The sequence below is a fragment of the Cibotium barometz genome, chromosome 14, assembly GCF_041138505.1.
Source record: "Cibotium barometz isolate CiBa-2024 chromosome 14, ASM4113850v1, whole genome shotgun sequence".
Classification (NCBI taxonomy): Eukaryota; Viridiplantae; Streptophyta; class Polypodiopsida; order Cyatheales; family Cibotiaceae; genus Cibotium; species Cibotium barometz.
Genome location: NC_141059.1, coordinates 13787399 through 13808704, shown reverse-complemented (window position 1 = coordinate 13808704; position 21306 = coordinate 13787399). Strand labels below are relative to the sequence as shown.

Genomic DNA, 21306 nt, shown 5'->3' with positions numbered 1-21306 from the left:
CTTCCAGGGATTGAAGGATTGGGATTTGGATTTGGTTGGGCCTGTGGAGTCCCGACATCAATTTTCAGAGGGGGCAGTTGAGTTCTTACATCTGGCGATGCCGACCTTTGAGGAGGGTGCTATTATACAGCATTTGGCTACTCTTGGTACAGAGTTGGAGCAGATGGAGTCTATTTCTTTTGAGGGTATTATCTTCTTGGAGCTAGAGGCTTCTAGGGATTCTTGTGACATTGTGTTTATATTTGGGTTTGGCACCGATATTTGGAGCAGCACGATGCAACCTTCATGGTTGATTTCTTCTAGAAGAACAGTGTACCGGGCAGCTTGTTCTGTTACTTTTGTAGTTGAGTTGTTGTGGAGATTGCTTGTGGAGCTTTCCTGGTACCTGTTGTTGCTGCTTTCTTTTGTCTTTGACAGAGGACGACTTCTTCGGCTTCTCGGAGTTATGTTCAGCATATCTGGTGCTGATCCCTAGTTTCTGCCCATTTTTGGTGTCCTTTTGGTCCCATTTGTATGGTCCTTGATTGTGGGCTGCTGGCCACCCCTATTTTACATATTTTTTGGGATTTTTCCTAGCCCTTTTGGTATTTTACCAGTCGGCCAGCTCATATGCTCCAGTTGGCCAGCATATTCAGCTCCAGTCGTCCAGCCCTCCTCACCTATAAATAGGTGCATTGTTTATTCATTCTTGTACATATTTTGCTCCCTCACTTATGAGACTTGTAGTGTCTCTTGCTTGGGACTGTTTTGCTTCAGTATATTCAGCATAGTTCTCTCCATATCTCTCTCTCTCTCTTGCACTCTCTGTTCAGCATTCTGTTCAGCACTTTCTAGTGCCACTCTGCTTTTGCTGCGTGCACTCTTTCAAAAGTGTGTTCTTTTGTATGAGAGAAGCTCAACCCCTCCTTGTAATGTTCATGTTCCTCAGGGATCAGTCCTCAGGGAGGACTGATCTTACCACCTGTCTTGTTGGCCAAAGCCTTTTGGTATGGAAAAAGGCGAGGTCCGTTGTTCGAGTTCTTGGAGCCAGAGACTCTTGGGGTAGACCTTGATTGGGTCTAGTTCTGGCCCTTGCTAGAGGCAACGGCTCTGCCTTGGCTACTCCAAGTGTCACAAAATTCCTCATTGCTTATGTTTTATATTGTACATGTCTATTGTACATGTGTGGCATATGAAGCTTGACATGACAATATGTGTATGGCTTGTGGAGCCTGACATGGTGTGACAATACATGTATGGCTTGTGGAGCTTGACATGGTGTGTTTTTCTCGGGACAAGCTATTCTAGTGATTATCTGCACTTATGTTTTGGGAAGATTCCAGAAGGATTTTGGATCTCTGAACACTTTACATGATTGATACAACGGAGCAGATGGGTGTTTCTTCAGTTTGGTTGCATTCATGTGTGTGCAGGACCTTAATTTTATATTTGGATAACTTGTCTTGTTTGCTTGGACAATGCCTGAGACTACTGCCTGTGTTGTCCATGGGGCCAGGGATGCTTGGGCACCCTGTGGACGAGCATGTATACACTTGCTTTGAACTGACAGGTGGTCTACATGTGTTTTACAGGTGGTAAGTGTCCTTATAGCTTCACATACTAATATTTATTGATGTAGGTCCACATTCACTTAAAAGTGATCGGGCAAACTTATAAGCTACACACACTGGGTAGGACTATTTTAATACATGTGGCGGCCAAAAGACAGGCACTAAACAGTTTATGGGCTAATTTCTTGTAGGCGCCTCCCTCTGGACCTAAAAAGCACACGATTAGATATTTGTGGCGGAGAAGCTCTATTACTAGAGGTGAGGTGGAGTTAGGGCTGGTCGCATGCTTTCCAAGTGGTTGGTGGGAGCTGGTCGACCTGTTTTGGAGAGCAGAATTTGCTGGCTGTCGTGATCAAAAAGTGACACACTAGATCATATGAAACCAGATTGCAACTTGTGGTCCCGTTCCCTACTTATGTCCCCCGTCCCGTTCTCGTCCCCGACTATGGCGCATCATTATGCAACAAGGGGAACAAATGCAGGCATGAACAGCTTCTATACGAGCTTGGAGAAACGAATACCTCTTCAAGGGATAGCGTGATAACCACCCCCCCCCCCCCCCCCCCAAAAAAAAGAAAAAAAGAAAAAAAACCAGTCATCACTGACATCCCTTCCTTGACCACTTCCCGAATATGTTCGTTAGCTACCTCCATTGCGGAGATAACACAACAGGCCCATGCTTTACATGATTTACAGGTATGGGAGTCAGAGCTTCAAACATAGGCGGCAACTCACACGGCCGCACAAGAGAATTAACGATGACACCTAGAGCATGAAGTTCGAGCAGTTCCTTGTAGCTCTTCACGCAAGGACGATACCAGTCACTTCTTCGACTCACCTTCACGATTTAGTAAGTAAAGCGGTAAACTCGACCCCACAACTTTGTACTCATGGATTCATCAATTCAAGACTTATTTTGCTACTGGTAGGAAGTTAGATATAGAAAAGGTTGTATTAGCTAGCTGCTACATAGAAGGGGAAGCCATCTCTTGGTGGACACATTGGGCCCAAGCAAATTCCAACTTTGGGGTTGGTGCCTACGAATGGGACCAATTTGTCATAGACTTCAAGAAGTGGTTTCTACTGCCTTACTATCTTGAGTAGCTTGAGGATGAGTATCGGGGATTGCTCCAAAATGCACAGCCAATCCTCCAATGTGCCAATAAAGTCACTCAACTAGCTTTACATTTGCAAAAATCAGACAAGGACAAGAGAGGTCAATTCTTGTATGGTTTAGACACCCAAATTCAATGGGATGTGTGCATGTTCGAGTCACAAACTTTTGATCGGGCGCTTTCACTTGCACAAAGTGTCAAGTTGAAATATAACAATGGAAAACCGAGACCTCCTAGCCCGAGTAGCCAAGACAGTATAGCTGTCAATGGTAAGGGCCAGAACCAAACCGATTCAGGATCTACCTTGAGAGCCTCTGGCTCCAAGAACTCGAACAATGTACCTCACCTTACTCCAAACCAGAAGGCTTAGGCCAGCAAGATAGGTGGTAAGTTTAGTCTCGAGGAGCACAAACAGTATAAGGAGGAGAGATGCTTCTTTTGTCATACAAACGACACACCTCTAGGGCATGCCCTAAGAAGACCCTTGCACAAACCACCACGCCCGCCTCGAAACAGCTTCTATGGTGAGCTAGTCTCCCACGCTGATCCCCAGGTTGTCGCTAGTCCTCCATCTCCCACTCTTATGGTTGGCACCATTGTCAGCCTAGAGCCCAAAGATAAGCAGAAGGGCAACGATGACCAAGAGTCTGAGCGAAATGAGTTGCTCAAGACGTTTGACTGCATAGGTGGTCAGAGAGTCATTGTCCTATTTGACAGCAGCAGTAGGGGGGAGAGGGGGGGAGCCGTGGTCACGGAATAGGCCACTTGGTGAGCTCGTTTCCCGTTGATCTTGTTGGATAAGCAAGTGGAGGAATTTAGCACAGGCATGACAATAAGCATCAAGTTTGAAGCTCGTCATGCTAAGTTAGTCATCTAGGACAATTTTTATGCGAGACCTTATGGTTGCCTCTCTTGTAGGCGTAGATATTACCTTAACGATCCAATGGTTTCACAAGCTTACCCCAAATGTTGACTAGGAGCAGCACACGTTAGCAGCACACATTCTAGATTACCCGAAATGTGTCAAAGACTCCCATGATCATAAAATGTAAGCCAAGGATACCTAACTTTCTGATCATTAGGCAAATCTAGGTTAAACGAGAGATTTGGAAAGATGGACACCGTGTGGTGATCTATTTTCAGACCACCCAAACGGTTACTAGTGCTTTTGAGAAGTACAAAGCCTTGCATGACCGGTTCTAGAAGATCTTTCTTCAGGACAACCTTCCTCCTAAGCTCCCTCCATCTAGACGAGAGGGGCACAAAATTGAACTCCCTCAAGTTTTGAACCGCGAGCAAGTTTCCATATCACGATAGCAAGGCCATGGAGATGGACTTGGACCATCAACTCCGGGGGAGGGAACGGCACTTAAAAAATATGTAAAAAAAAAAAGTTTTCCTACTCTACACTTGTTCTACTTTGGAAGTACATCAAAATAAGCACAAATTTACACTAAAATGGTAAGCTTTTGAGTCATATTAACAAAATACGCCGATAAGAGTGTGAAGCCGTTGATGGTTGATTGTATTAATAATTAAGCAGATACAAAATGAGTCGTGACTCAAGAGTTAGGACTAAGCCTTAAGGAGGCACAATACATGGAAGGACAAAAGCCTTAAAAAGACTAAAGCATGGAAAGACTCAAAAGTGCTAAAGCCTAGAGCTAAGTAGTAAGACCCATGAATCATGATCCATGAATGATCATCCATGTGAAGTGCTCGCCTCATGGTCATGGGTACCTTGTGCCAAAGGAACATCAAGCTCATCCTAACCCTCATCCTCACTAGCATGTTGCTGCTGCACCTCATCCTCTTGTTGCTCTTCTTGTTGACTCATCTCCCACTCGGTGAAGGGATCTGTCTTCTTGGTCATGGTCTTGCAAAACATTCACAAGTTTGTGTTGACGAAGACAAGGTCATTGGCACGCTCTATCCCGAGCCGGTTTCTCTTCCTAGAGGCAATGTGACTGTAGGTGCTCCAAAGTTGCTCCGCAAGAGGAGCGGACGGCCTGGCTAAGTACGCGAATGGCTAGCTGTTGTAGCTCCGGTCCATCCGAACCAAAGTCCTTCCACCATCGAGCAACACAAATTTTGTAGCAGTCGATCTTTGCATCATGACAACCATAGGAGCCGTGAAATGACATGTACATGAAAAGTTGGCATCAATGCATCAAACACAAGACGGTCCAAGATGATCCTTCACCCAGCGCTCACCTCTCGGTTGCTCTCGTGCTTGTTGCCCTGGAATTTTGGGTCCACCACTTAAGCTGCTGTATGCAATGGAGAGTAGTAGGAATTCCACCTTCCTAGACACAAGGCATGGATCTCGTATTTGTCTTCGTCAAGCACGAAGTCTTTCAACTTCTCTATCATGTGATCCATGGCCTCGTAGACCTTGCCTATGCATGGTTGCATAGTGTCTACAATCCTCAATAGGTGGACTATGGGCCTCACCATAGTATCCAGGGTCTTCACACTCTCCCACCAAGAGGCGTCATCCGCCCGTAACCTACACTCTTGGCCGGTGTTTGTACGGGACTCTTGCGCATGTCGACAAACACGTTGCTAAGGAAAAGCCCCCTCAAAGCACCACTACAATCCTTCAACCGGCCCAACATGAGGAAGTTGTAGGCAAACCGGGTGTCGAAATATTTGAGGAGAGAAAGAAAGAAAGAAAGAAAGAAAGATTTTATTAACGTCTTCCAAAAGACCGAACTCGGCCTATGAGACAAATCGGAGTACCTGTATGGGGTTATCCTCTGTCATCCCAACAAAATGAAAAAGTACTGAATAAAAAAGCTGAATCTGGGTGTGCAGGGGATGGAGCTCTATTACTAGGAGAATGCAAAGCTATATGCATGGAGTATACAATCATGATATGCAACCTAGCTAGCTCCATCCTGTACCATACTGGGGGTATAAAATGGTATACATCAGTGAAGGGGGTGTCCACAGCTCCCTGAAGAACATGCCTGGGTGTGCTCTGAAGCGAGCCAGTCGCTCCGCACCCTCTCTGTGAAACTGAGCTCTGATCTCTGTCATCTCTCTCTGGTATAGGCGTGGTGTCCGAAAGCCAGGTGTCCTCTGTCTCCTGCGGGCTCTAAGTGTCTCTGCTCTCTGGAGAGTAATTCCCTGCCGTGTAGGGGCTGGGAGGGGTATGGATCTCTGAAAAAATGTAGTAATATGTGTCTGTCGCCCCCCCTCTGGAGCTGTCTGAGCCTGTAATAATGTCTCTCTGTGGCGCTGTATGTCTAGAATGTATCTCCCCAGTATGCGCTGGTCTGCTGTCTCAAAGATCTGGCGTAGGGAATGTGGCTCTCTGAATAAAATGGGATATCTCTCTCTGATGGCTGTATATGCTCTGCATCTGCATACATAATGCTCCTCACTCTCCACCTCCTCTCTGCACAATCTGCATACCCTCTCCTCTCGGGGGATCCGTGCTGCTCTGCCAGTCTCAATCTCCAATCGGTGTGATGAAACTCTGAGCTGACCAATAGCCACTCGGGAGCCGTGTGGTAAAAAGCCCTCCATGTATCTAGGCCTCTCTATAAATCCATCATCAGTGATACTCATGAAGTGATCTCTGTAGTATAGCATCTTCGGTGGAAGAGGCTGTGTAGGCGATATCCATGTCTCTCGTGTATAGAGCTGCCATAGATCCTGTCTCAATACTCTGTTCCTCTCACTATGAGAGAGACGGATATGTGGTGCATCCCTGTCATACTGGAATGGTGGTAGATGATCCATGTCTAGGCCATGCTGTGAGAACCAATGTGTGACCTGTGCATACCATGATCCTCTGTCTCCTGCCTCAGCCAACTGTCTAGATGCCTGAAAAGCTCTGTATGATAATCTGTCCTGTGGCATCTCTCTGAATCTGTCTAGCAGGCATATAGTCTGAAATATGGCCTCTACCATCATAGGAGGCGTAGCAAACTCTGCTCGGATAATGTCATGAGGTACTGACGGTTTGCTGCGTATCATGCGTGCCATCATGAGAGCCTGTGGTCTCTCTATCTGTGTCCACCAATGGGTAGCAAGGCCTGGCGCCCATACTGCTGCTCCATACATCAATGCCGGTGTGACTAATGTGTCAAATAGCCACCCCTTCGTCCGGGGCTCCTGAAAATGCGCCTGGTGGCACTGTCTCTCTAGCATAGCCAATGCTGCATATCCCCGTGTCAATCTAGCTCTGGCTGCTGAACCCATGGTAAAGCGTGTGGCTGCTGCAGAGAAGGTAACCCCTAGGTACACGTATGATGTCACCACCTCCACCTGGCATCCGGCGAGAGTGAATGTCAGCTGACTCCTGCCCTGTCTCGATGTATGAAAGACCATAACCTTGGTTTTCCCAAGGTTCACAGTAAGACCCCTCTGTGTGCAGAAATCATGGAGTGCATGTAGATGCTGCTGTAGACCACCTGGGGACTCAGACACTAATACAATATCATCAGCATAGAGCATAATATGTACTGAGGTACCTGCTAAATCAACTCCATCTCCGCCTCCCCGTGTAATGAAGTCAGCCACCTCATCAATGTATAACCCAAATAGCGTGGGGGAAAGTGGGCATCCTTGCTTCACACCAATGGTGCTAGCAATAGTCTCGGACATACCTCCTGGACATCTGACTCGCCCAAAAACCTGCTCATATAATGCATAGATGCCCCATGTCATATCTGCTGGTATGCCAAGAGACTGCAGGCGCTGAAAGAGCCTCTCTCGTGGTACTGTGTCAAATGCCTTGCGGAAATCCACAAAGCAGCAATAGAGCTTTCTCTTCCTCACTCTGGCCTGATCAATCATACATCTCAAAGTGAATACATGGTCAGTGGTAGAGAAAGCTCTCCTGAAGCCTGCCTGCCCTGATGAGCGTAAACCTGCTCGCTCAGCATATAAGCTAAGCTCCTGCTCCAGCACTGCACCATAGAGTTTGGCCAGCACGTGGCCAACCATAACCGTCCTGTAGTTGCTCGGATCGAGCATATCCCCTGTTTTGTGAATCGGCACAATGGTGTGCATCGTCCACTCCGCAGGCAAACCCTCTGCTAGTGCCCTGTTAAACAGGTGTGCAAGAAAGGGAGCTAAAGAATCTACTGCATATATGAGATGCTCACCCTGCAGGCCCATATGGTCGGCGGCCCGTCCATGCTGTAGGCGGCGGATAGCTTCCTGTACCATCGAGTGGGTAAAGAAGCTAGCTGTGGTAGGTCGAGGCTCCTGTGGCTGAGGTATAGGTGGCTGCTGTGGGGCATGGTATAGACCCTCTGCATATGTGTGCCATGTCTGTGGGTCTGCAATAGGTGTCGGGGTCCGGGGCTCTCTAAAGTGCCGCCATGAGACAGGGCTATCTCTACTCATGAAGAAATGAAAGATCTCTAGCTCCTGTATCTCTGCGAAGGCCCGCCTTTTGCGGCGAGTAAGTCTCCTCATCTCTCTCCTCGACTCCTGCTCTGTGATGGCTCCCAAAGCTCTCTGTATGCGGAGTCGTGAGTATAGGGCTCTGCACTCGTCATCATACCGAGAGAGAGAGAGAGAGAGAGAGAGAGAGAGAGAGAGAGAGAGAGAGAGAGAGAGAGAGAGAGAGAGAGAGAGGACCTCTTGTTGAACTCATGCCGAAGTTGGTGGTTGAGGACAAAGGAGACCATGGTGTTGGCCTCCTCAATGAGCAGGCTGATCTATGGCAAGGCCTTTATGTCCTTGAGGAGATTGTTTAGGCAATGAGCCATACAAAAGGATACCGTGACATGTCCATACATACCTTGGAGGATAGCTCCCACCGCCCTATTCGAAGGCTCTCCGCCGCAACAAAGCCCACTACATGCTTGGGGCCAATGATCTCCATGGTGGTAGCCCACTCTGCCACAAGCACATTCGTGCTCTTCTCGGTGCCGGATGCATCACGAGATGAGATGAAGTACATCTCTCTGTGGAAATATGCAACCACGCCAGAAATACTCCTCTTGCGGGTGTCGCTCCATCCATCCACAATGAGGGAGACTCCGTTCCTCTCCCATTGCCGCTTTGTGTTGTCAGCCACTTGCTCTACAATGCACTTCTCCTTCTCGAGCAATGTAGTGCGTAAGCTCTCAGACGAGGGGGAGCCATACTCCCCAATCTTCTTAACCATGGCCTTGAAGTATTCTGACCTATTCAAGAAAGCAATTTACTAATGAGAAGGGACTAGTATGATGAATCGGCGATGATCGATCGCACTTACCTAGCCGCTTGAGAGGCAATGTGGTCATGGAAGAAGAAGCAAGCCACCACCATATCCACCTCCTCTTTCAACTTGGGGTTCCAATTCTCCCCAAGTGTAGATTGTCGCCGTGGGCCGCACAAGGGTCGAGAGGCCGTGGAGATGGAGGGTGGCGGCGTGATGGATGGAGCAACATTCCGACTCGATGGTGAAGGTGATGGCGTGCATGATCCCGATCCACCACATGACTCCAGTCTCCATCGTAGAGGCTTGAGTTCCTCTCTCCATCGTCGCGGGATCCACGGTCACTCGTGGTGTCCTTGCCGCTTTGACTGCCTCGTAGATGGCAAGCTTGTCGAGACGTTCCCATCTCTTTTCGGGCGTGACATTTGTGCAAAACTGCATCTTGTGCCCGCTCTCATGCAAGAGGTGGGCTTGCACTTTGTCGGTGCCACCCGTTTGCCGGTATGGGCAAAGCTTGCATGCCCATGGCCGAGAACCGCCTCCATGAGTGGATGGGGTGTAGTTAACCTCCTCCCACCATGTCCATCCCGTCGTCCTTCTACGAGAAGCCTCGGCACGTGAGGATGATGCCATGGTTGAAGATGGCTTGTCACTTGAAAGTTGATAGCTTGAGAGAGGGAGAGAGAGGCTTGAGGGAGAGACGCTAGAGACTAGAGTGCTTGTGTGAGAGGCTTGGAAGTTGGAAGAGGTTTGAGGGAGAGAGACTAGAGTCTAGAGTTCTTGTGTGAGAGGCTTGGAAGTTGGAAGAGGCTTGAGGGAGAGAGACTAGAGTCTAGAGTTCTTGTGTGAGAGGCTTGGAAGTTGGAAGAGGCTTGAGGGAGAGAGACTAGAGTGCTTGTGTGAGCCTAGAGGCTTGGAAGTTGGAAGACTCAAGACTCGAGAGGCTTGACTCTTGAGGGAGAGAGACTAGAGTGCTTGAAGCCTTGAGCCTTGAGCCTTGAGCAATGAGCAATGAGCAATGAGGCTTGAAGGCTTGAGTCTTGAAGGTGTGTGTGTGAGGAAGTGTGTGTGTGCCTTGTTCTTATATAGATAGGCAAGAGGGAGAGGCAAGTGGAAGAGGCAAGGCAAGAGGGCCACTATGGCCCTTGTGACTATGGGCCAAAATGGCCCAAAAGGCCCCTAAGACGGCGTCCCCAACAACCAGAAAACGGTAAAAAAAATGACCGTTATAGTGCGCAACGGATCCTCGCTGTCCTCCATAGGCACCATCCCCCACACCGTCCTTGCCCAGCGCCATCCCTGTCCCACCATCCCTTGTGAGGGACGCCTCTAGGGGGACGTCCATCCATTCCCGTCCTTGATGCGTTCCAAAACGGCGTCCCCACGTCCCATCCTCCCGTCCCTTGTGTCCCCTGTGACGGTGTGATGCACATAAACTCTTGGAACATGGCATTTGTATCTCTCTTGATCTTGTGCTCCTTGTAGTAGGCATTGAACTCCTCAAACTTCTTCAACCTCTGTCCTGTCTCATTCTTGAGCATATTTTGAATTTTCAAAAGCTTTAGCCTTGTCCCTAAAGAAAATACATCCACATCTTACTAAAGTCATCAAGTGGTTGGCAGTTCACCACAAAGATTTGCATGTACAAGCTCTAGAGGAGCCTTCACATGATTCTTGCATTTCTTGTGGAAATGCATGCCGATGCTGCTTTCCCATCATACAAGCTTCACATGCATTTGACATCTCTGAAAATGCTGGTACATGTGCCACAATCCCAATCCCTAGCACCTCTTTTAAGACTACAAAGCTTAGGTGTCCAAATCTTTCATGCCATAGCTTGCTTGTCCCCAAATTGGTTGCAAAAGCCACAACTTGTACAAGTTGTTGTGCTGGATTGTCAGGAGACATAGCTTGGAGGGGCCAACTGAGGGCCAGCTTTGGACCCTGTCGGCCAGCCCCAAGAGCCTCCAAGAGCCACCATGGGCATTGGGGCTAGCCTTAGACCAGTCCACTATCCAGTCTGCCATTCCGACAGCTTGTCAGCCATTATTGATGGCAGCCCAGCAGCACACGTGAAAAAGCACAACTTTTATGGTGTTTTTCAGCAAGTCGTGAGAGCAGAGGAAAACAGGCTGACATCAGTTCATTGAACCAACTGGAGCATATGGAGGATTTATTTACAGTTCTTCAATCACTTGCATAAATTATCTCATATATTCTGCAAGTGCCAAGGTTCAAGGGCCTAGACAGCCAGTATGAGCGCAAGGTGGAAGGTCAAGGTCAAGGGTCATCTTCAGGCTGAGAGTCACCTCAGCCAAGTGAAGGTCTCCAAGGTCACTTCAGTCCTGGTTATTTACAGCTAGCTGTTGTTCTACTCATTCAATAAAGCAAATACACCATACGTGGTGGGAGCCCGTCATAGGGTATTGGGTGTGTATTGTCTCTCCTTTTTCTGTGCACTCTTATACATCGTCAAGAACAATGGTGCTGAAAGCTATTTATCAAAGTATAATCCTCGTCTGTAAGCTTCCGCATGTTACACCATACCGTGTTTCAGTTTTGGTAATTCAAGAATAATTTGTCTAATTCGTGCAACCTTTCCATTTTGAAACAGTATGCTCAAACAACTCTATTGAATTTTCCATCCAAGGGTTGCTGCTTTCATCACAGGTAGCTACGTCCCTATCTTAGTGTCCCACTGGCTGCCTTTTCTGAATAGGTCCTCGACTGAATAAAAAACTGTCCATTGTGCATGCAGGAGCTATGGAGTCAATCAAAAGCAACTAAACTCAGAATAATTTTAAAATCTGAAGGTAAAGTTCTTATGATGGCTATTTATTACAGTTTTTTTTCAATGACTTTGCCTGAGGTGGTTTTTAATCTACCAGAGCTGGCAATTATAATTGACTATGTTCTTCCAAGGATAAATCATCTTAAAAGGCAGCCACAGAAGGTAACACGAGCTCAACCTTTGAAATGTCAAGACGCCCATCTTGTAATGCAGGGTAAGGGCAATACTAATCACAGCTATCCTGTCATGCACAGAGCGCCTTCAATGAAGATAATAGCAAGGACACCTCCACAACACCAAGTATATCTGCCAAGGCAGAAAGAAGCTTCAGAAAAGCATCAGTTGGCTTTGCTATTCCACTGCCTAGAAAATTGAAATTGCCAAAATTTTCCAAAAGCTCTGATGTAAGGGCAGACTGGAGTAACAAGGCATGTGAACTCAGGTCCAAAGTTGCTGAGAATGAGAGTCAGCCCCAACAAGTAGCAAGGTGCTTGTTGCCAAGTGCAAATTTACGTGAACAACTATGGGATGACGTGACTCGGAAAGATAAGTTGCCAGATATTGATGGATTGACATTGCCTGTTTCTGATAATGGCTTAGCTAACCGAGCTGTTGCCCAGGTGACCAGCATAAAGCCATCAACCAGAATGGCTGATCTATTCCAAAAACATCAAGAGAAAAGTTTTCCCACAGCAGAATGTGAACTAGGAAAGCCTGAATTATCAGTCCATGGAAACAAACCAGATTCGAAAGATGATAAAATGTTATGGTCAGAAGCTGTCAACAACCGCAAAAGGTTGTCATCTATCAGTCATGCAGGGGCTAACATAAGCAGCAATATCCCCTCAGCTGAGAAAAAAAGTGACAAAAATTTGTTTCAAAGTGGAAAAGCTACTGTTCATAATAAGATTTGCTCAAATGCCTGTGCTAAACCCATGAAGCAAGGCTTCCTAAGCAGTGCCTCAGGCAAAGCAGTAAGTCAAACAAGGTCAGGGAATCTCAAAGGAAGAAATGCATGTAATTTGTCTTCTAGGACAGGCCAGACAGAAGTTAACATGCATTCCAATGAAAATGTTCAAAAGCCATCATTGAAGCCTGAGACTGGTGGTGAGGTTAATGTTGATGATATGAGAATGGTTGTTGAAAATGTTGCCTTGTGGGATCGGTCACCCAATGGTGCAAAATCCAAGACAAAGAGTGCCTCAAGTCCTATGGACAAATCAGCAGATATGAAACAGACTGAGCAGTTGCGAGAAAAGATTCTTGACATTCTTAAGAATGTCAACTTGCCAAGGTCTGGTGCTGCTAATATGGAAAAGCAAAAGAAGTCAACATCAGATCCGATCGAAACAGATAGTGAGCATAGGTCAGTGCCAGATAATATAAATCAGGCTAGCACAAACTTGAAAAAGGCCCTTTCTAAGCATCAAAGAAAACTGGGTAACCAATGTCAGGATCTACAAGCTGGAATGTCTTCAAGAAGGATCAAAAGGAAAAATGATTTGCAGGTGGAAAAAGATGACAAAACCTTGTGCACAGAAAAGGCACTTCAAAGAGACGTGTTCTGCTTTGAAAGTGACCAACAATGCACTACAGCCAAAGATATTGAAGGCAAGAACTACTCTGGAGTCGGTTATTGCAAAAGCAAATCAAAGGATCATCATGAAAACCTCTTACAAACAGATGCTGGTGACAATTCAGCAAGGTTTCTTGAAGCAACTGTGGATGATTTGATAGGCTTTGAAGATGTTTGCCTTCTCAAAAATCCATGTCGTTCCAGGCAGAGAAAAAGAGCACCAAGTATTGAAAGAAGCCCAGCAAAAAAAACGAGATTGTCCCCTAAGATTGCATTAGATGAGCCTTTGATTGATGGTGAGTGCTGTATGCATGGTTTTGAAGTCTACCATGCCAATTTTCTATAACAAATTGGTCTACAATATCTAGTCCATACTATGCATGATGGAGTTGATGGTTTCTTGTCTTGTGGATGACTACCATGAGGTTATCAATTGCACTTCCTTATAAGGTGAATTTGGGCATGTTCCCGGATTCATCTCGGTATATACAATTCCTTTACTTACTACACAGGTGCACCTGACTTTCCTATCCACTTAAGTTTCTCAGAGATAAAATGGTCTAAACTTCAGTGCTCTTTCTGCAGGAAAAGTGCTTACTTTCCCTGACTGCACAGCCTCTCCAAGATCAGGCGAGACAAGTGATGACAAAGAGGATGGGGAATGCCATCCTTTTTGTTCTTCTCCTAAAGAGATTCAAAATGAACAGGCCAGTGGTATGTCCTTGAAGGTCCCATGTGAGATTTGTTGCTCAAGTCAATTTTAAAGTGATACACAAAGACCAGAAAAACAGAAAGGGAATTCAGTAGCCATGCTGGCGAGTGTCATAGCTAAAGCATTCAGGGGGAGGAATAAATGCCTTTGCAGATTCTGAAGAAACGGGGAATTTGATGTAGCAGGAAAAATCTTCAGAGCTACACCTGAATCGACATATCGTGCAAAACACACTCCACAAATATTCCAGACATGCGGAAGAGCTGGCAGAAGAAATCAAAGAGCTGGTGGAATAAATAAAAAAGCTCTCAATGTGAACAATTTCTTTCTCCAAGGTTTGTTTTAACCACAAGTTTAGCGTTACAGGCTTGATAGAAACCGTGTCCATGCATTTAAGCACAAGATTTAATCGATTTCTGCAGAAAATGTACAAGCAGCTGAGATTGATGACGGTGATACCATGGCCAATGGGTATGCTAGCACTGCAGTAATAAGACCAATTACTAGTTAGAGGTGTGAAAGAAACTAAAATGACCAAAATTTCTTTGCTGGATCAGGGAGATGCAATTATTGGCAGCTCTAATACAAACAATTATGAGAAAGATTAAGGTCAAGACTGATAATAAATCAGCACAAATTCTTGCTAGTGCCATGGATGCAATCCAGAAACGCTGTCAAGAAGTTCAGGGGCACATTCAATCAGATGTGTAAGTTTGTATGGCTGAAAAGAAATTCAGATATTCTGCACAATCAGGAGCTATAATCTGTCCAATATCTTTGTAGAGAGGAAAGCACAAAGCTGTCAAGGGAGACATTTGGACAGCTACAGCTGCAACTACAGGGTACTTGCAATGACTGACTCTAAATCAAAGATTGCAATTTCATATAAGTTCTCCATTACATCATGATTGTTTCATGTCTGCAGAAGAACATGAGACATTCAAAGGCACACTAAAGAAGTGGAAGGATGAGTTCAATAATCACCTTCAGCGATTCAAAGAGATCTCATCTCAAGTTGACACATCTCACAGCTACCTGAAGGGTGTATCTGATAAACAGAGTAAGATGCCACTGATTTTGTACTGAACATTCTTTAGGCCCCAATAGGCTGTTCAAGACAGCAAGGTTAGAGCTCACATGGCAATCTTTCAATGCCTGCAGAGCTTGCACATCGGAAACTATTCTCAAATATGAATGAATTTGTGGAGCAACATCTAACCGAGACTGAACAAAAACTCCTGGCTCTGAAAAAGGTGACTTCTCTACTGCTTCAACTTTAGTTTAAAGAGCAACATCTTATTGCAGTAGAAAATGCTCAGCATTTGTGTGTGTGCAGGCAGCAAAAGGTATAAGGAATGAGATCAAGGGAGCATTATTGGAAATTTTATGAACACCATACACAGCATAAACTACCAGGTATTTAATGGCAGATCTCACAGCAGACTTGGAATGCATTCATGGTCGGTGCAGGATGATCTATCCTGGTGGGATTTCGAACAAAGAAGTCAAATGTAGGATTCTCCTCCACAGTAGGAAATTGTAAATATTGGCACTGTCGACCAAAGAGTGTCCTTTTGCACTCCTTACTTTCTTTTTAAAGACTTTTAATGAGGAAGCTATAGGCTCTTACTTTCAGAGAAAAATTCATGACTTTTGATGAGGAAGCTATAGGCTCTTACTTTCAGAGAAAAATTCATTGTAGAGTATTTTTTATCGATTAAGCAGTTCAGCCCTTCAGATGCCAAAAAACTGTATGTGCATGCTATGCTTTCTGTTCTTTTACAGCTCCTATTTAAGACTTTCATGTTTAATGCTCGTTTGTGGGTGTAAACTTGTACATCCATTTTTCAAAAGGTGACTGTAAGTTGAACTTCGTTCGGACACATACAACACATCATTCATGCAGATAGTTGCTGGCTCGCTGAAGCTCCCGCCTCCCCCTGCTCTGCGCACCTTCGTTCCCCCCCCTCCTTGCGCCTTGTTTCTTCCTTCCGCCCCCCGCTTGCTCCCCTCTGCTCGCCGCTGCGCCCCCCCTCTCCTTCCTCGTTGCTGCGCCGCCCCCCCCTCCCTCCTCGCTGCTGCGCCCCCCCTCTCTTCGCCAATTCGCCACCCTCCCCTCTTCGCCATTTCGCCACCCCCTCCCCGCTGCCGCTTGTTCGCCACCCCCCCCGCTGCCGCCTGTTCCCCCCCGCTGCCGCCTGCTCGCCACCCCCCCCGCTGCCGCCTGTTGGCCCCCCCGCCTCTTCGCCTCCTCTCGCCCACCTTCATTCAGCTGCGCCCCACCCCCCTCCTGCTCGCGTTGTCGCCCCCCCCCCCCCCCCCATCTGGGCCTCTCCTCCCATTTTTTTTCGCCGCCCCCCCCCTCCCTCCTCTGTCGTGCTGCTTTTCACCCCTTGGGGGTTTTTTTGTTTTTTTTCCTCTTCGTCATCCGTTCTTCCGCCTCTTGGTGTGCAGCCCGCTTCTTGCAGGTTTTCCGCTTTCGCCTCGCCTTCACTTGAGCTTCAGACTCTGATGGAGACTCCTCCCGCCTCGCCTCAGAGGGACTCTTCCGCAGCCCCCTCGCCCGCCCCCGAGGTCATCCCCATCAGGCTTTCTCTTTCGCCGGAAGAGGAAGCGAGCCTCACCGCAGAGGTGGAACGCCTTCAGGCTCACTCCACCATCTGCCGTATAGTCGGCACTCGCCCCAGCAGAGGGGAGATCAGGGATCTACTTCAGGCTCGCCTTCTTGCAGATGTGGGCAAGATCCTTGATGTACAGCTCTTGGGCCGGGGACATTATCAGATCGAGTTCGAGGCCGCCCAGAGCGTTGCCAAGGTCCTTGCCATGAGTCCTCTGGATATCAGGGGTGCTCGGGCTTTCTTCAGGCCTTGGCAGCATGGATTTGACCCAGCTGCGGCGGAGCAGGGAGAGCGCCTCTTCCATATTACAGTTTGTTTCCCTGGTCTCCGCCGGGAGTATCTTCCGCTCCTCTCCAGGCTCGGAGCATTGGTGGGCTCGGTTCTTGAGACGGGCCCCTCAGCAGCTTCAGTGGTGGCCCGAGCAGCTGGGCTACCTTCGGTCAGAGTGTTGGTATCTGATATCTCCTCCCTTCCTAAGGTCATTCAGCTACCTAGGATAGGGGGGGGGTGGATCGATCAGAGAGTGGAGTTCTCGGGGCTCCCGAACCAGTGCTTCATTTGCAGGCAGGTTGGTCATTTGGCCAAGGCCTGCCCTCGCAGGAGACCTCGGCCCTCACCACAGCAGCAGGCCACGGATGGCCCGCCCACAGATTCGGCTCGGCAGGCTGCCTCAGGGACACCTGCTCAGGCCACAGAGACCTCGGAGTGGCAGCCTGGACAGGGGCGCCGTCGAGGGAGACAGCCACAGCAGCACGCCCAGGTACCGCTGCAGCAGCAGCCACAGTCTCAGCCTCACTGGGTTCCCGTGAGGAACAGATTTGCTCCCCTTCAGGAGGAGACCCCTGCAGCGACCGAGGACCAGGAGATGCCAGCTCCCCCTCCTTCACCTCCCCCACACCCATCCCCTCCCACCGCCTCGCTTCCACCATCGCCTCCTCCCGCCCCCGCTCCGGTCTCGGCAGCGGCTCCCTCTCCTCCTCCCTCGCCTCCCCCTCCTCCCCCTCCGCCCGCCTCGCCTTCCCGGGAGGTCCTGGCAGCTCCCTCACCTGCAGTCCGGAGGGCGCTGAGCACTGACCTCGCTCGAGCATCACAGAGGAGACCTATGCCGATTAGGGCCTCACGGATTTCATCTATCCGCAGTCGGCTGAGTCGCCTCGGCATTCGACAGCGCTCGGCGGCGTTTGATTATACCTTCACACGGCTTTTTGGAGCAGAGGGCCCCCATGAGCCAGCACCCATCCGAGTGCATGTAGTGATACCTCCGGCCCGCGGAGAGGAGGCACTAGACTCAGCGGTGGCCTTCTCGTTCCCTCTATGTGGACCTTGTGACCGGGAGTGGACTCTAGAGCTCGCTCTCAGCACGTTGAAGACTCAGGCAGTTGAGTTTTCTCATCACATGAGCGATTTGGAGGTTACAGATGTGCTAGGCCGACTTTGGGAGTTGGCTCATTTTGGCTTGGATCCCGGGGGTGTGGATACATCCGGGATTCGGCATTTGGTCGTGCGCATAGTTGCAGATTTGGCACGCGACCCAGGATATGTGAGTATTCACGAGGTTACTATGTCAGAGCAGGAGGCAGTCGCCATGGGTCACAGCCACTGGCGCCTGATCCGGGATTCTTGCAGTACACCGGGTGGGCAGACTCGCAGCCGTTCGGATGGGGACTACTCTCCATCCAAGCCGCTTGCGAAGGCTCGCCGTACGGCTGAGACAGCATCCACCTCAGTAGGACATCCATGAGGATCATCTCATGGAATGTACAGGGCCTTGGCGGAGCACACTTTATACGCTATCGAGGCTGCTTGAGGCAGGAGCTACAGAGATGCCTGGTTGGTGGCAGCATTGACATTTTGATGATGCAGGAGCACCACTTGGGTGAGAGCAGGATCCGGAGATATGGTTCGGTGATGCCTGGTAGATGGGACACTTTCTGGTCTGCAGGGTTTGGTCCTTTGGGTGGACAGGGAGGAGTATGCATGGTTATTGCAGATGCATGGCGGCAGGCCATTGTGGATCGAGGGATCATTGTGCCTGGTAGAGCACAGTATGTCATTCTGAGTATGCATGATGAGCTATTGGGTGTGCTCAACATCTATGCGCCCAATCATGCTAGTGCCAGAGCAGAGTTCTGGACTCAGGTTACGGATGCATTGCCAGAGGCCGCACATTGGTGTGTTGGGGGAGACTTCAACATGCTTGAGGACCCGGCAGATAGGGTGGGAGGCAGTCATGCTACAGTGCACGGCACGGAGCTTGCAGCTTGGGACCGGTTTTGTATGACACTGAGGATCACTGATGCATGGCAGCATGGGGCTTTCTCCCGGTCTCAGGACAGTCTTAGTTTCTCTCGGTCGGATCGCCGGCAGGGAGGGACTAATCTATCTCGGATTGATCGCTTTTATGTGGGCGATTGGTTGGGGGAGCGAGGGGGCTCCGTCGGCATTCTTGCTGGCACCTCATTTTCAGATCATGCGCCAGTTATACTGACTTTGGAGGAGGGGACACGGGAGCCCAGCTTGCAGTTGAGGATCCCAGAGAGGGTACTTGCAGACCCCAGTCTCGCTGAGGACATTGAGAGGATCTGGCATGATAGTCAGTGCTCTGACCAGGATGCAGCGGGCCAGTGTGCCCAGGGACTCATTGATCTTAGCTCTTTTCTACACGCTGCAGCTTTGACACGACTGGGAGAGATTCGCGAGCGGGAGCAAAGGCTGAGACGCAGCCTTGCTTCGCTACAGCGCCTTCAGGAGCAGCAGCCTGCATGTGAGTGGGTGGCGTCCCAGCTGAGCCAGGCACGCCAGGAGGTTAGAGAGGCAGAGGAGCAGAGACATGAGTTTTACTATCGTCGTCAGGCCTCTCAGTGGACGCAGCTTGGTGATAGAGTGACTGGGGAATTTTTTGAGATCACTGGACCTCGTCATGCGCGAGCAGGGGTTCGCCAGCTTGGTAGACCGGATGGATCGATAGCTACTGAGCTCGGGGAGATCAGAGCCATTGCCACTGCCTTTTATCGTGACTTGCTTTCAGCGGAGCCAGCCACTGAGGATCGAGATGTATGCAGACAGACTGTGTGGGCCCATGTGCAGAGGAGGGTCACAGACCATATGCGCACAGTTCTAGGTGCGCCTCTGTCAGAGATTGAGCTTGCCGAGGCCTTGAGGGTCCTGCCGCGACATAGTTGCCCAGGGGAGGACGGATTGACGCCGGCCTTTTTTATGCGCTATTGGGACCTTTTGGGGCCAGGCCTCCGCAGGGGCTTTCAGCATGTTTTGGACACTGGGGTGATGCCGCAGAGCTTTTCAGAGGGCTTGATCTATCTTATCCCCAAGGGGGAGGGAGTATCGGATGACATTCGGCATTGGAGGCCTATTACGATCCTCAATACTGTATACAAGGTCTTGGCAAAGGCCTTGAGTTTGAGGATCCAGCCCTTCCTGGGGGAGTTGATTCATGCTACTCAGACAGGATTTGTCAAGGAGCGCAGTATCCTTGACAACATCTTTACTTTCTGGGAGGCGACGGCCCGAGCTAGGTTTCTTGGCGAGGACTTGGTCGTGATGCTTCTCGATTTTGAGAAGGCATACGATAGAGTTGATTGGGGATTCTTAGAGGGCACTATGCTACGCCTGGGCTTTGAGCCAGGATGGATCAGAGGGGTGGCAGCTTTGTATTCCACAGCTCGCAGCCAGGTGCTGATTGCAGGAGGTCGGGGGCCGAGTTTTGAGCTGACCAGATCAGTCCGTCAGGGGTGTCCTCTCGCCCCTTTCCTTTTTCTCTTCTTTGCGGAGGCTATGAGTATGTATTTGACGGCAGAGGAGGTTGGTTTGAGAGGACTTCAGCTCCCAGTCCGGGGGGAGGATTTGCTTGATGCTGAGTTTGCAGACGACACGGGCTTATTTTTGCATGGCCAAGAGGCCAATCTTATTCGGGCAGAGCAGTCGCTCCAGGTTTTTAGTGCAGCTTCGGGAGCATTGATCAATTGGCGCAAGACAGTGGCCTTTTGGATCAGTAGTGCTCCCACTCCGGCATGGAGTCCGGACCCCGGTTTTAGATGGATTCCTCCCGGCACAGCAGTGCGGTATTTGGGATGCCAGATTGGCCTCGATTTGTCACCTGAGCAGCAGATTGCCCCGCTTCTTCTGAGCATTCGGAAGAAGCTATTGTATTGGAGTACAGCTCGACTATCCTTGGCTGGAAGGGTGGTGGTGGCAAATCAGGTGCTGTTAGCGACTATGTGGTACATTACGTCTTGCTGGATTTTCTCGAGCTCTTGCATCAGCCAGGTACAGAGGCTGATCAGGAACTTTCTGTGGTCTGGGCGGGACGGTCAGCCAGCTCGGGCAAAGGTTGCATGGGCAGTTATTACACTTCCGCTGGCTCAGGGCGGTTTGGGCATTATAGATCCAGTCGATCAGAGTAGAGCCTTATTGGGGAAGCTTATTGTTCGGGGGTTGCTTCCAGGCGCTGAGCCTTGGAAAGAGCTCCTCTTGCAGCGACTGCAGGCCCGGGCGCCTCCTGCAGGGGGTACTTGGGCACCAGAGATTCGCTGGATATTCATAGAGATGAGGAGGACAGGCCTCAGTAGAGGATGGGAGGACAGATTTGCTTTGAGTATCCTGAGAGCTTGGGAGCTGCTGAGACCGGGGCTCTCTCAGCGGCCTCCGTCTTGTGTTGAGGAGCGGGCCAGGCAGCCGCTCATCTGGAGCCCAGCGGTTCGTACAGAGCAGGGTCATATGCTGGGTTCTCGGCCTCGTCTAGCCTGGGGACCTTTAGCGGC

At 49.2% G+C, this 21306-nt stretch overlaps 1 protein-coding gene across 2 annotated transcripts in view; it reads left to right on the top strand.

The window, feature by feature from the left end:
- The window catches only part of LOC147631683 (uncharacterized), a 93887-nt gene extending 78226 nt beyond the window's left edge, over window positions 1-15661 (top strand). Inside the window, exons 7-18 of one of the 2 annotated variants that reach the window (XM_086808196.1) lie at window positions 11446-11501; window positions 11590-11644; window positions 11720-11784; window positions 11877-13494; window positions 13784-13912; window positions 14096-14245; window positions 14333-14381; window positions 14468-14617; window positions 14694-14752; window positions 14836-14970; window positions 15072-15163; window positions 15247-15661. In XM_086808196.1, coding sequence (XP_086664322.1) covers window positions 11446-11501; window positions 11590-11644; window positions 11720-11784; window positions 11877-13494; window positions 13784-13912; window positions 14096-14245; window positions 14333-14381; window positions 14468-14617; window positions 14694-14752; window positions 14836-14970; window positions 15072-15163; window positions 15247-15300 — 2612 coding nt within the window. In that variant the 3' untranslated portion in view covers window positions 15301-15661. Of the gene's footprint in view, window positions 1-11445; window positions 11502-11589; window positions 11645-11719; window positions 11785-11876; window positions 13495-13783; window positions 13913-14092; window positions 14246-14332; window positions 14618-14693; window positions 14753-14835; window positions 14971-15071; window positions 15164-15246 lie in introns of those variants that run through there. The other variant, XM_086808197.1, reaches the window with a different exon arrangement.
- The last annotated feature ends 5645 nt before the right edge of the window (window positions 15662-21306 follow it).